Consider the following 13,208-nt stretch of genomic DNA (forward strand, 5'->3'; position numbering starts at 1 on the left):
GAGATCATACCAGTGGGCCCTTAGTTCAATATGACTGATGTCCTTGCAAGAAGATGGCCATGTGAAGACAGGGACACACAGGAAGAACAGCATGTGATGAAGGCAGAGAATGGAGTGATGCGATTGCAAGTAAAGAAATGCCAAAGATTGCCAGTGACGCACCAGAAGCTAGGAAGAGGCAAGGAAGGATTCCCCTACAGGTTTCAGAGGGCACTTGGTCCTGCTGACACCTTGATTTTGGATTTCCACTCTCCCAGAATTGTGAGACAATACATTTCTATTGTGTTAAGCCACCTAGTTTGTTGAACTCTGTTACAGCAGCCCAGAAAACTAATACAAATCTCAAACCCATTACTGATGGACGGTTACACTATGAATCTCAAGGTGAAAAGCTTTATGAACTTAGCCATATTGCATTATCTGAGAAAGTGAAATACTTAACTCTGTATCCCCTATAACACTCAGCATGGTGTTGACATATTCAGGGGCACTGTAGGAAATAGAAGTAACTCCCTATTACAGTACAAAAGACAGTAATACAAAGAAATACAAGGGTTGCCCTGGAATTAAACAGTTTTTAACCTGTTCCTTCATTTCGTTTTTCCTAAATGGCAGCTCCTGGAATCTAGGCTCTTCTCCATTACTTCTTAGCTCTCGTCTCTGGTTGTAATTTGGCTCAGCAGAAGATGGACGAAGACCCTATTTATTGAATGAAATAATTTATAAGGCATACTTTGATTTCAGAAACATCTTCTGATTTGACCTTGACTTTTTCCTATAAATAAGAATTATACCACTAAGCAAACTCAGTATTTGGGAGTTTTTTGTGGTAAGTAGTAGAATTTTCTTAAGTATAAAGCATTAAAAATATATATATATTTTTTTGTTTGAGAGCATCTTACTCTGTCACCCAGGCTGGAGTATAGCAGCATGATCTTGGCTCACTGCAGCCTCCAACTCCTAGGCTCAAGCAATTGTCCTGTCTCAGCCTCCCGAGTAGCTGGGACTACAGGCACCCGCCACCACACCCAGCTAATTTTTTGTATTTTCAGTAGAAACGGGGTTTCACTGTGTTAGCCAGGATGGTCTCAAATCTCCTGACCTCGTGATCCGCCCGCCTTGGCCTCCTAAAGTGCTGGGATTACAGGCATGAGCCACCAAGCCCAGCCTTTCTTTTTTTTTTTTTTTTTAAGACAGAGTCTCACTCTGTCACCCAGGCTGGAGTACAGTGGCGCAATCTTAGCTCACTGTAACATTTGCCTCCCAAGCTTAAGCAATCCTCCAGCCTCAGCCCCGAGTAGCTGGGACTACAGGCACGTGCCACAACACCTGGGTAATTTTTGGTTTTTCTTGTAGAGATAAGGCCTCACTATGTTGCCTAGGCTAGCCTCGAACTCCTGGCTCAAGTGATCCACCCACCTCTGACTCCCAGAGTGCTGGGATTACAGGCATGAGCCATCATATCTGGCCTAATCACTTTTTTGTTGTTGTTTGTTTTTTGTTTGCTTGTTTGTTTTGAGACAGAGTCTTGTTCTGTCGCCCAGGCTGGAGTGCAGTAGCACGATCTTGACTCACTGCAACCTCCTCCTCCTGGGTTCAAGTAATTCTCCTGCCTCAGCCTCCTGAGTAGCTGGGATTACAGGTGTGCACCACCATGCCTGGCTAATTTTTGTATTTTTAGTAGAGACGGGCGTTCACCATGTTGGTCTCTACTCCTGATCTTGTGATCCGCCCACCTTGGCCTCCCAATGTGCTGGGATTACAGGTGTGAGCCACCACGCCTGGCCCCTTGTCACTTTTTTTAATGTGCAGAAGAATCTTTAACAAAATAGAACCAAAGCACTACAGCACTGCAAGGAAATTTGAAGCTCATCTACTCTAAAAATTGTCATTTATAGAAAAGGAAATTAAAGCTCAGATAGGCTGAATGAACTGTCCAAGGTCCCACAGAAGAGATAGAGCCAAGGAAGAAACCGGACTGCTAAGACTCTGATTCAAGCCTGTTCCCATTATTTTCTTTAGCTATTAAAAACTGGGGACTTGGGCCAGGTGCAGTGGCTCACGTTTGTAATCTCAGCACTTTGGGAGGCCTAGGTGGGTGGATCACCTGAGATCAGGAGTTCGAGACCAGCCTGGACAACATGGTGAAACCCTGTCTCTACTAAAAATACAGAAGCTAGCTGGGCGTGGTGGTAGGCACCTGTAATCCCAGCTACTCGGGAGGCTGGGGAAGGAGAATTGCTTGAACCTGGGAGGTGGAGGTTGCAGTGAGCCAAGATCACACCACTGCACTCCAGCCTGGTGACAGAGCGAGACTCTGTCTCAGAAAAACAAACAAACAAACAAAAACTGGGGACTAGTAGAGGGTATTCTTGACCTTCTGGTGGAACAAACTTTGACTTGAAAATCTGTGAACAGAAAAACTATTAGGAAATTCCTAATTGCTTCCCATATTCGGTATTTTACTTACCAATTGCTTCTCCACTTTCAACTTATATTGTTGAGCTTCAAATTTTCTCTGAAGGTACTCAGCTGGCCTTAGAAAATAAGAATGTTCAGCTTAAGTAGAAACTTGAACGAATCTTAAGCACCAATTTGACAAGTAGATTTTCAGTTTAGTAATGAGATTCACAATTCACCAGTGTCTTGAAGTTCCAAGTTCAAGTAGTTCACAGTTACAGAATCTTTACATTGGAAAAGAAAATTTTGGAATCAAGAGGAAAAAAGGATAAAGAGTAACAAGTGGGGATACAAGAGAGGATTAAACAGAAAAATATTCTTATCCAGTGATTTTTCTTCAGGACAAGATTCAGTCCTTCCATTCTCTATAATATATTGTAGGGAGGAAAACAGACCCACACCCAGAAGTTCTCATGCTTTGTGCAGGTGTCTAATGTACAGGTTGTCGCTCCTGATTTAACAATGGCGGCTGGACGTGGTGGCTCATGCCTGTAATCCCAGCACTTTGGGAGCCCGAGGTGGGTGGATCACGAGGTCAGGAATTCGAGATCAGCCTGGCCAACATGGTGAAACCCCGTCTCTGCGAAAAAAAATTAGTGGGGCGTGGTGGTGGGCACCTGTAATCCCAGCTACTGGGGAGGCTGAGCAGGGAGGCTGAGCAGGGAGGCAGAGGTTGCAGTAAGCCAAAATCGCACCACTGCACTCCAGCCTGAGTGACAGAGCGAGATTCCATCTCAAAAAAAAAAAAAAAAAGAAAAGAAAAGAAAAAAAAAGAATGGCTGCGTATCTGTTTCCTGCACCACATACTGAGCTCCCTGAGAGCAGAACGTGTCCCTCCATCCATCCCTTTATCTCTGCAAATAAATGCTTAATGAGGAAAGAAATAATGGTTTAGCTGTCTCTCCAAATGTTTAAGGTATTTTTCCAGCACAATTTTAGTCAATTCCAGTCAAACAATTTTCAAGTTTATACTCACATTTTATATATCTATCTTTTTTTTTGGCAGAATTTCCTGTAAAACATTTCTGTAATTATTGGTTGCTAAATAAAAACCGCATTTCAGACCATAAGTTTTTTGGAATATGAGTAACTTCTAAGGCTCCAAAGACAGAACTGTCATTTCAGAAATAACTCCTTTAGGAAGGAACATCATGATAAGCATCCCCAATTTACAAAGAGGCAAGTTAATAATCAGGGATTTAGAAATAGGATGAAATGACAAGCTAAAGTCTTTGAGTCTTAGTTCCTCAGCTGTAAAGTGGGCACGGTACCATTTCACAGGAATTGATACGAGGATTAGAAGAGATTAGGGCTGTGAAGTGCCTGACACACAGATAGTTCCTGAATCAAATGAGGGTAAATTGTAGCACTCATCTGTCTCAAAAGCCTAACTGGCACATGTATCAATATCTTCATGAGAAAAATGATTCCGACACCCAGGGGCTGTCCAAAAGACATTCTCTATCTCTCTGTCTACCTATTCCCTCTCCACCCCCCAAATCCTATACAAATTCCTCTTCCTCGGCTGGGCATGGTGGCTCACGCCTGTAATCCCAGCACTTTGGGAGGCTGAGGCAGGTGGATCACAGGTCAGGAGATCGAGACCATCCTGGCTGACACAGTGAAACCCTGTCTCTTCTAAAAATACAAAAAAATTAGCCAGGTGTGGTGGCAGGTGCCTGTAGTCCCAGCTACTCTGGAGGCTGAGGCAGGAGAATGGTGTGAACCCGGGAGGCAGAGCTTGCAGTGAGCCAAGATCGCGTCACTGCACTCCAGCCTGGGCGACAGAGCGAGACTCTGTCTCAAAAAAAAAAAAAAAAAAAAAAAAAAATCCTCTTCCTCCATCCCATGGCCTGTAATTGGACCTCCAGCAGACAGAAAGCTGGGGAGGGGGGAGTATACAAAGAGGAGGGGTTACTAGGCATCAAAGGGGCATCCAGGAAAGAGAAGGGCCCTTCCTACTGTTTCATGTGAGAGCTTGGGAGATAAAATCACATGTGGTCAAAATAATTGATAGCTTGACAGCTCTCAAATCTAGACAAAGAATGGAAGATATATTTTCCCAGTGGTTGAGAAAAGAGAAAGGGAGTTTTGTGGCTGCTCCCAGTTCCTCTGTAAAACCTATGTCCCTCACTAATTGAGTCCAATATGGATATTACAATTCGAATGGACAGAAGACATAACTTTTGATAATTGTGGAGATAATTAAAAATGTGTTATGAAGATGGATAAAAACCACGACAGTGCCCAATATCTTTAAAGATAAAACATATGCTTTTCCCATTATATGTTTCTGAAGAAATTATTCTCATCATTCTTGCTTATCTCATTTTCACTATTAATGAGATTGCCATCCCATAGTATCTTGTATTTTTCATAGTTCATCCAAAATTTCAACAATAAACAATCATAGTCGCCAAAGTAACAAATTCTTAACCCTGAACAAAAAAAATTGATGACAAAACATTTTTAAAAAAGAACTCTTAGACTTAAGTCCTCAGGCCTCTGTTAGGTGTCAATTATTCTGGACACAGGAATACCGACATCAGTGTGAAAAAAATTTGAAAATACTGTAGATCTGCAGAAATCTATTATGGAGTAAATTTTTTGAAAATCTACCATAAGACCAATTTAAGAATACTATTTTCTTTCTAATATGTCAATATTTTGAAAATCCCTAGAACATAAATGCTGAATGAAATATATCTTATTTCTCAAAATGTCTCAAATGATCATTTGATTTTAGTGATTCAATTACTGATTCATATTAGTAACCTCTTTGAGAAATGAAATATACACAACTATTTTTTCACCTGCCATATAGTGGAATTTAGTAGGAGGAAGAAAGAATATTAAAAGGGCAAGGGTATGGGTCTGTGCCTACAGTTAAGCGGCTCTATGAATAAGAAAATAAGCTAGATCAGACTTGAGATGAAAATGGGTTACAGGAAAAAGAAGATAATTTATCAATTACTTATCAATTGTGATAATCTATCAACACATTTATTGCTTTAATTACAAGACTTTGTTACTTCTGTAGGCTAAATTATAATATACATTACATAATAATTACAACACTTCTCACAGTATATGTAATTCCCACGTAATTTATAAGAACATGTAATTGTTATAAGCTTGAGATGTCAACAGATTTGATTTGTGTAACATATATGACATTCTGATGGAAATAAAACCAAAATCTTTCTAACAAAAAAAAAAAAAAAAAGGAAAGAAAGGCTGGGCATAGCGGCCTTGCCCGTAGTCCCAGCATTTTAGGAGGCCAAGGCAGGGGGATCACATGAGCTCAGTGGCTGCCTGGTGAGAGGGTACCTGAGAATTTGAAGAACCAACTAACGAGCAGGTATAGGGCTGACATAAAAAGAAGGGACTAACATGGCCAGGCACGGTGGCTCATGCCTGTAATCCCAGCACTTTGGGAGGCTGAGGCAGGCAGATCACCTGAGGTCAGTAGTTCAAGATCAGGTTGGCCAACATGGTGAAACCCTGTCTCTACTAAAAATACAAAAATCAGTCGGGCATGGTGGTGCACGCCTGTAGTCCCAGCTACTGGAGAGGCCGAGGCATGAGAATCGCTTGAACTTGGAAGGCAGAGGTTGCAGTGAGCTGAGATTGCACCACCGCACTCTAGCCTAGGCATCAGAGTGAGACTGTCTACAAAAGCAAACCAAAGAAAAAGGTCAAGGGAACTATGTGTTTAAAATGAAGATTTGGAAAGTTCTTCTTGGATTATTTGTGTTAGGAGAATTTGAATTTCAGAATAATGAATGTTAATATATAAAGATATTTTCAGATTAACCAAAGCTTAAGCTAGACCACAATATTACCATTGACTTGGGGATGGACCATGCCCCGTTTCCTGACCATAATCCTCAACTCCAGTATTTTCTTGAGGAATAGGGTGATAACTTGGTTTGTGGGCTCTCCTCCTCAGCATATCAAGTTGAGCATAATAATAATCATAATGTCCACAGACAGCAGCAAGTTTGGGTCTTTCTATCATTTTTATCTGAAGAAAAGAAGAGGGGATGTTTTTAAAAACCATAATACAGGCTGAGTGCGGTGGCTCACACCTGTAACCCTAGCACTTTGGGAGGCTGAGGGGGGTGGATCACCTGAGGTCAGGAGTTCAAGACCAGCCTGGCCAACATGGCAAAACCTTGTCTCTACTAAAAATACAAAAATTATCCAGGCATGGTGGTGCACGCCTGTAATCCCAGCTACTCAGGAGGCTGAGGAAGGAGAATCGCTTGAACCCAGGAGGTGGAGTTTGCAGTGAGCTGAGATCATGCCACTGCACTCCAACCTGCGCAACGTGGGTGAGACTCCATCTCAAAAAAAAAAAAAACCATAATACAAATTTATAATACTTGACAATAAGACAGTGACCATAGCTAAGATAAGGCACTGAAGGTGTATTTTTGCTGTTTTTCTTCTATACTTTTTTTTCCAGAATAAAATAATCTTGGAGTCCCCAAATCCTAGAGTACAAAAAGACCTAACTACTAGATAGTATAGTAGTTTACAATTTTGCTGAGGTATGGATATGAATCATGCATACTTCATGGCTAGTATGTGAAAAATACTTAGCTAGTGAATATGCCCAGCCAACCTAAGATCCAAAACTAAACTCAGAATTATTATTTTCTATTTTTCATAAACTCATTTATACCTTACCATACTTTACAGGGAAATAAAAAGTATAGTGAAACTCATACATATGGGGGTTTGTAACATTTTTAGTTTCTGATAAATTGACTAAATGCAAAATGGCATCATGACTTAAAGGAAAGAAGATGCTGAATCAGAATCATTCTTCCAGAGAAAATATAAAAAAAGGTCATATAACAGCCATGATGGGCATATCACCATCCCAGCCCTCACCACCCTTCCTAACCAGAACAGAATGAGAACAGGAGAACCAGAAATGACAGTTTATCTTAGAACTGAGTAGAAGCCACTGAGCTAGAAGACAAGAAACAGATCAAATTAAGATACAAAAGCCAGTCAAGACCTTCTTGCTAAAGAGCAAAGTGGGGTCAATTTAACGTAAAGCGTGGCAACTCTGTCTAGTTTACAGTTAATAATAAAAAGAGAAAAAAAGATAAAACTACTGGAAAGACCTAGGAACTAATAGTTGGGAATATGAATAACAAGAACAATTAAAACCAGTGTCCTCATGTAAAGAGGTAACATGTTATATTCTTTGTTTTTACTGCTATATGTTTCATGTATGTTAGATTGGACCATATGAAATTGCACATAATTGGCCAGGCACGGTGGCTCACGCCTGTAATCCCAGAACTTTGGGAGGCTGAGGCAGGCGGATCACGAGGTCAGGAGATCGAGACCATCCTGGCCAACATGGTGAAACCCCGTCTCCACTGAAAATACAAAAACATTAGCCGGGTGTGATGGTGAGCGCCTATAGTCCCAGCTACTCAGGAGAATGGTGCAAACCCAGGAGACAGAGCTTGCAATGAGCCAAGATCGTACCACTGCACTCCAGCCTGGGTGACAGAGCGAGACTCCGTCCCAAAAAAAAAAAAAGAAATTGCACAGAATTGACCACCATTAATCTAGAAAAATGGCACTTTCATATACTTCTATTTAAATATTTAAGTAAATGTATAAAATTTAGTTCATTTATCTAAATACAAATGATATGTTTATTTTTAAAATATTTTCTTTTCTTTTTAAATTCTGAGACAGGATCTCACTCTGTCACCCAGCCTGCAGGGCTGTGGTGTGATCATACCTCATTGCAGCTTCAAACTCCTGGGCTCCAGAGATCTCCTGCCTCATCCTCCCACGTAACTGGGACTACGGGCACATGCCACCATGCCCAGCTAATTTTTTTTTTAATTTTACTTTTTGTAAAGGTGGGGTCTCAATGTGTTGACCAGGCTGGTCTCGAACTCCTGGGCTGAAACAATCCTCCTGCCTCAGCCTCCCAGAGTGTTGGATTACAGGTGTAAGCCACTGCACCAGCCTATTTTTAAAATCTTTTTTTTTTTTTTTTTTTTTTGAGACGGAGTCTCGCTCTGTCGACTCGGCTGGAGTGCAGTGGCGCAATCTCAGCTCACTGCAAGCTCTGCCTCCCGGGTTCACGCCATTCTCCTGCCTCAGCCTCCCGGGTAGCTGGGACTACAGGCGCCCGCCGCCACGCCCAACTAGTTTTTTATATTTTTAGTAGAGATGGGGTTTCACCGTGGTCTCGATCTCCTGACCTCCTGATCCGCCCACCTCGGCCTCCCAAAGTGCTGGGATTACAAGCGTGAGCCACCGCGCCCAGCCTTTAAAATCTTTTAAAGCAAGAAGTAGTTTTCTTTGTTTTACAATTTCACCTGTATACAACCTAGAAGAAAATGCTACTAATGACTTATTGAAAAGTGGTAAGAAATATAGAAAAGTATAGAAAGGCAATAAACAGTTTCTTTAAAATTTTCTCTAACATCCCAACAGTAATAGGAATATCAGAAGTAGTTCCTGCGGAAATCAATTTTACCTTTTCAAGGAAGTGGAAAAATGTCAGTGTGTTCAACAGTTCTCGTAACTTAATTCATCCTCAAAGCTTTTAGATGTGTTTTCTCTTCTACAGGTCTGATAAAGAGTCCTCTGAATCACAACATACTTTTCTTATTTCTTTAATAAAATTAAGCCCTTAGGCTAGGCATAGTGGCTCACGCCTATAATCCCAGCACTTTGGGAGGCTGAGGCGGGTATATCACTTGAGCCCAGGAGTTCGAGAACAGCCTGGGCAACACAGTGAGACCCTGACTCTACAAAAAATAAAAACTAGCTGGGCATCATGGCGCATACCGGTAGTACTAGCTATTCAGGAGGCTGAGGTGGGAGGATCACTTGAGCCTGGGAGGTCGAGTGATATGCTTTGGATTTGTGTCTCTGCCCAATATCATGTTGCATTGCAATCCCCGATGTTGGGAGACGAGGCCTGGTAAATGGATCATGGGGGCAGATTTCCCCCTTGCTGTTCTTGTGATAGTGAGTGAGTTTTCATGAGATCTGGTTGTTCAAAAGTTTGTAGCAGCTACCCCTTCACTCTTTTCCTCCTGCATGTAAGATGAGCCTGCTTCCCCTTCTGCTGTGATTATAAATTTCCTGAGGCCTCCCCAGCCATGCTTCATGTACAGCCTGCAGAACTGTGAGCCAATTTAATGTCTTTTCTTTATAAATTACCCAGTCTCAGGTGTTTTTTATAGCAGTATGAGAACAGACTAACACAGTACATTGGTACCAGGAGTGGGGTATTGTATAAAGATACCTGAAAATGTGGAAGTGACTTTGCAACTGGGTAATTGGAGGAGGTTGGAAGAGTGTGGAGGGCTCAGAAGAAGACAGGAAGATGATGGAAAGTTTGGAATGTCCTAGAGACTTGTTAAAATCATAGTGACCAAAATGCTGATAGTGATATGGTCAATGAAGACCAGGCTAAGGAAGTCTCAGATGGAGATGAGGAACTTATCGGGAAATGGAGCAAAGAACACTTTTGTTATGAATTAGCAAAGAGGTTGGATGCATTGTGCCACTATCCTAGGGATCTATGGAACTTTGAACTTGAGAGTGATGATTTAGGGCATCTGACAGAAGAAATTTCTAAGCAACAAAGTATTCAAGATGTGGCCTGGCTGCTCTAGCACCCTATGGTCATATTAGTGAGCAAATAAATGATGTAAAACTGGAGCTTATACTTAAAAGAGAAGCAGAGTGTAAAAGTTAGGAAAGTTTGCAGCCTGGAAAGAAAAACCCATTTTCTGGGGAGCAATTCAAACCAGCTGCAGAAATTTTCAAAAATAAAGAGGAGTCAAATGTTGCTAGCCAAGATAATGGGGGAAATGCCTTGAAGGCATTTCAGAGACCTTTGAGGCAGCCCCTCTCATCACAGGCCCAGAGGCCTAGGAGGGAAGAATGGCTTTGAGGACCAAGCCCAGGGCCCCACTGCTCTGTGCAGCCTCAGGAAATGGTGTCCTGTATTGTGGCTGCTCCAGCTCCAGCCATGGTTAAAACAGCCCAAGGTACAGCTCAGGCCATTGCTTCAGAGGGTGCAAGCCATATATCTTGGTGGCTTCCACATGGTGTTAAGTCTGCAGATGCACGGAGTGCAAGAGTTGAGGTGTGGGAGCCTCCACCAAGATCTCAGAAGATGTATAGAAAAGCCTAGACGTCCAGGCAGAAGCCTGTTTCAGGGGGACCCTCTACCAGGGCAGTGCAGAGGGGAAATGTGGCATTGGAGCCTCCACACAGAGTCCCCACTGGGGCACTGCCTAGTAGAGCTGTGAGAAGAGGGCCACCATTCTCCTGACTCCAAAATGGTAGATTGAACGACAGCTTGCACCACGCACCTGGAAAAGCCGCAGACACTCAACAGCAGCCTATGAGAGCAGCCGCAGGGGCTGTAGTCTGCAAAGCCTCAGGAGCAGAGCTGCCCAAGGCCTTGGGAGCCCACTCCTTGCACCAGTATGCCCTGGATGTGAGACATGGGGTCAAAGGAATTTGGAGCTTTAAGATTTAATGACTGCTCTGCTAGGTTTTAAATTTGCACGGGGTCTAAAAACCCTTTGTTTTGGCTGATTTCTCCCTTTTGAAATGGGTGTATTTACCCAATGCCTGTACCCTCATTGTATTTTGGAAGTAACTAACTTGTTTTTTATTTTACAGACTCACAGGTGGAAGGGACCTGACTTGTCTCAGATGAGACTTTGAATTGTGGACTTTTGAGTTAATGCTGAAATGAGTTAAGCCTTGGGGGACTGCTGAGAAGGGATAATTATATTTTGCAATGTGAGAAGGACATGGGAATTGGGAGGGGCCAAAGGTGGAATGATATGGTTTGGATTTGTGTCCCTGCCCAAATTTCATGTTGAATTGTAATCCCTGATGTTGGAGGAGGGGCCTGGTGGAAGGTGATTAGATTATGGGGGCAGATTTCCCTCTTACTGTTCTTGTGATAGTAAGTTCTCCAGAGACCTAGCTGTTTACAAGTGTGTAGCACCTCCCCCTTCGCTCTCTTCCTCCTGCTCTGGCCATTTAAGATGAGCCTGCTTCCCCTTCTGTCATGATTATAAGTTTCCTGAGGGCTCCCCAGCAATGCATCCTGTACAGCCTACAGAACTGTAAGCCAATTAAACCTCTTTTCTTTATAAACTACCCAGTCTCAAGTAGTTCTTTATAGTAGTTTGAGAACAGACTAATATGTCAAGGCTGCAGTGAGCTGAAACATGCCACTGCACTCTAGCCTGGGTGACACAGCAGGACCCTCTTTAAAATAAATAAATAAATAAATAAATAAGTTAAGCCCTTTATCAAATAAAGGGCAATAACTTAAACAATCAGTTTTTTAAAAATGCTTATATATCAACACATTTTCTAAAATGTCTATATATCAAGTAAACACTTAGTAAATACACTTCCAAATGGTTCTCTAATTTTACCATGAGCCTTCTTTAAAAATACAATTCTTTAATTAAAAGACAATAGCCATTTTATCATTTACATACCAGAAGCATTTTACTAGTATGACCTAAAAGATTCAACACTCTGCTGAAGTGAATTCAAATAATTAAACACAAAGAATCACTAGGGAAATATCAATTATTATATCATAAAAACTTCTCAATCCTATACATAATATGTTAGAATTAAGAATATTAAATGCAGATTGTTTTCTGTTGCTATGTTACTCCCTTTTCCTATACAGAAAAATCTTATTAAAAATTAGAAGAATTTCAGTTATAAAAAGAAAATTAAGCCTAAAGTATACTTATAAGAGCATACAGCATGGTTTTATAAAATATAAAAACTAGAAGTTGTCCAACAAAATACCATTATAATGCTCAGTACAGAATACTTTATTGTAAGTACAAAATTTGTGGACTCCAAACAATAAGCTTGTACCTCATGAACATATGCAGATAGGTCTGTCAGAATATACCATAGCTTAATGGGTTAAAAAAACAAAAGAATGAATAAGACCTACTATTTGATAGCACAATAGACTGCCTATGGTCAATAGTAACTTAACTGTACATTTTTAAATAACATACAGAGTATAACTGGGTTGTTTGTAACTCAAAGGACAAATACTTGAGGGGACAAACACCCCATTCTCCATGATGTGCTTATTTCACATTGCTTGCCTATATCAAAACATCTCATGTACCCCATAAATATATACACTTACTATGTACCCACAAAAATTTTTTAAAAATTAAAAAATTAAAGAAAAAGAATATAACAGCCGGGTGCAGTGGCTCATGCCTGTAATACCAGCACTTTGAGAGGCCGAGGCAGGCTGATCACAAGGTCAGGAGTTCGAGACCAGTCTGACCAACATGGTGAAACCCTGTCTCTACTAAAAGTACAAAAATTAGCCGGGGCCGGGTGCCATGGCTCACACCTGTAATCTCAGCACTTTGGGAGGCCCAGGCAGGCGGATCACGAGGTCAAGAGATGGAGACCATTCTGGCCAATATGGTGAAACCCCGTCTCTACTAAAAATACAAAAATTAGCTGGGCATGGTGGCACACGTCTGTAGTCCCAGCCACTCTGGAGGCTGGGGCAGAAGAATCTCTTGAACCCGGGAGGCAGAGTTTGCGGTGAGCCGAGATCACGCCACTGCACTCCAGCCTGGCGACAGAGCGAGAATCCGTCTCAAAAAAAAAAAAAAAAAAAAAAAAAAAAGAATATACCATAGCTAAAAAACACAAAG

At 41.6% G+C, this 13,208-nt stretch overlaps 1 protein-coding gene across 1 annotated transcript in view; it reads right to left on the reverse strand.

Annotated features, from left to right (window-relative positions):
* NEK5 (NIMA related kinase 5) overlaps positions 1-13,208 on the reverse strand; it is an 89,795-nt gene that overhangs the window by 47,028 nt on the left and 29,559 nt on the right. The window contains 3 exon segments of the mRNA XM_032150944.2: positions 583-699; positions 2,471-2,537; positions 6,306-6,487. Of these exon segments, the coding sequence (XP_032006835.2) occupies positions 583-699; positions 2,471-2,537; positions 6,306-6,487 (366 nt within the window).

The sequence above is a fragment of the Hylobates moloch genome, unplaced genomic scaffold (assembly GCF_009828535.3).
Source record: "Hylobates moloch isolate HMO894 unplaced genomic scaffold, HMol_V3 SCAFFOLD_4, whole genome shotgun sequence".
Lineage (NCBI taxonomy): Eukaryota > Metazoa > Chordata > Mammalia > Primates > Hylobatidae > Hylobates > Hylobates moloch.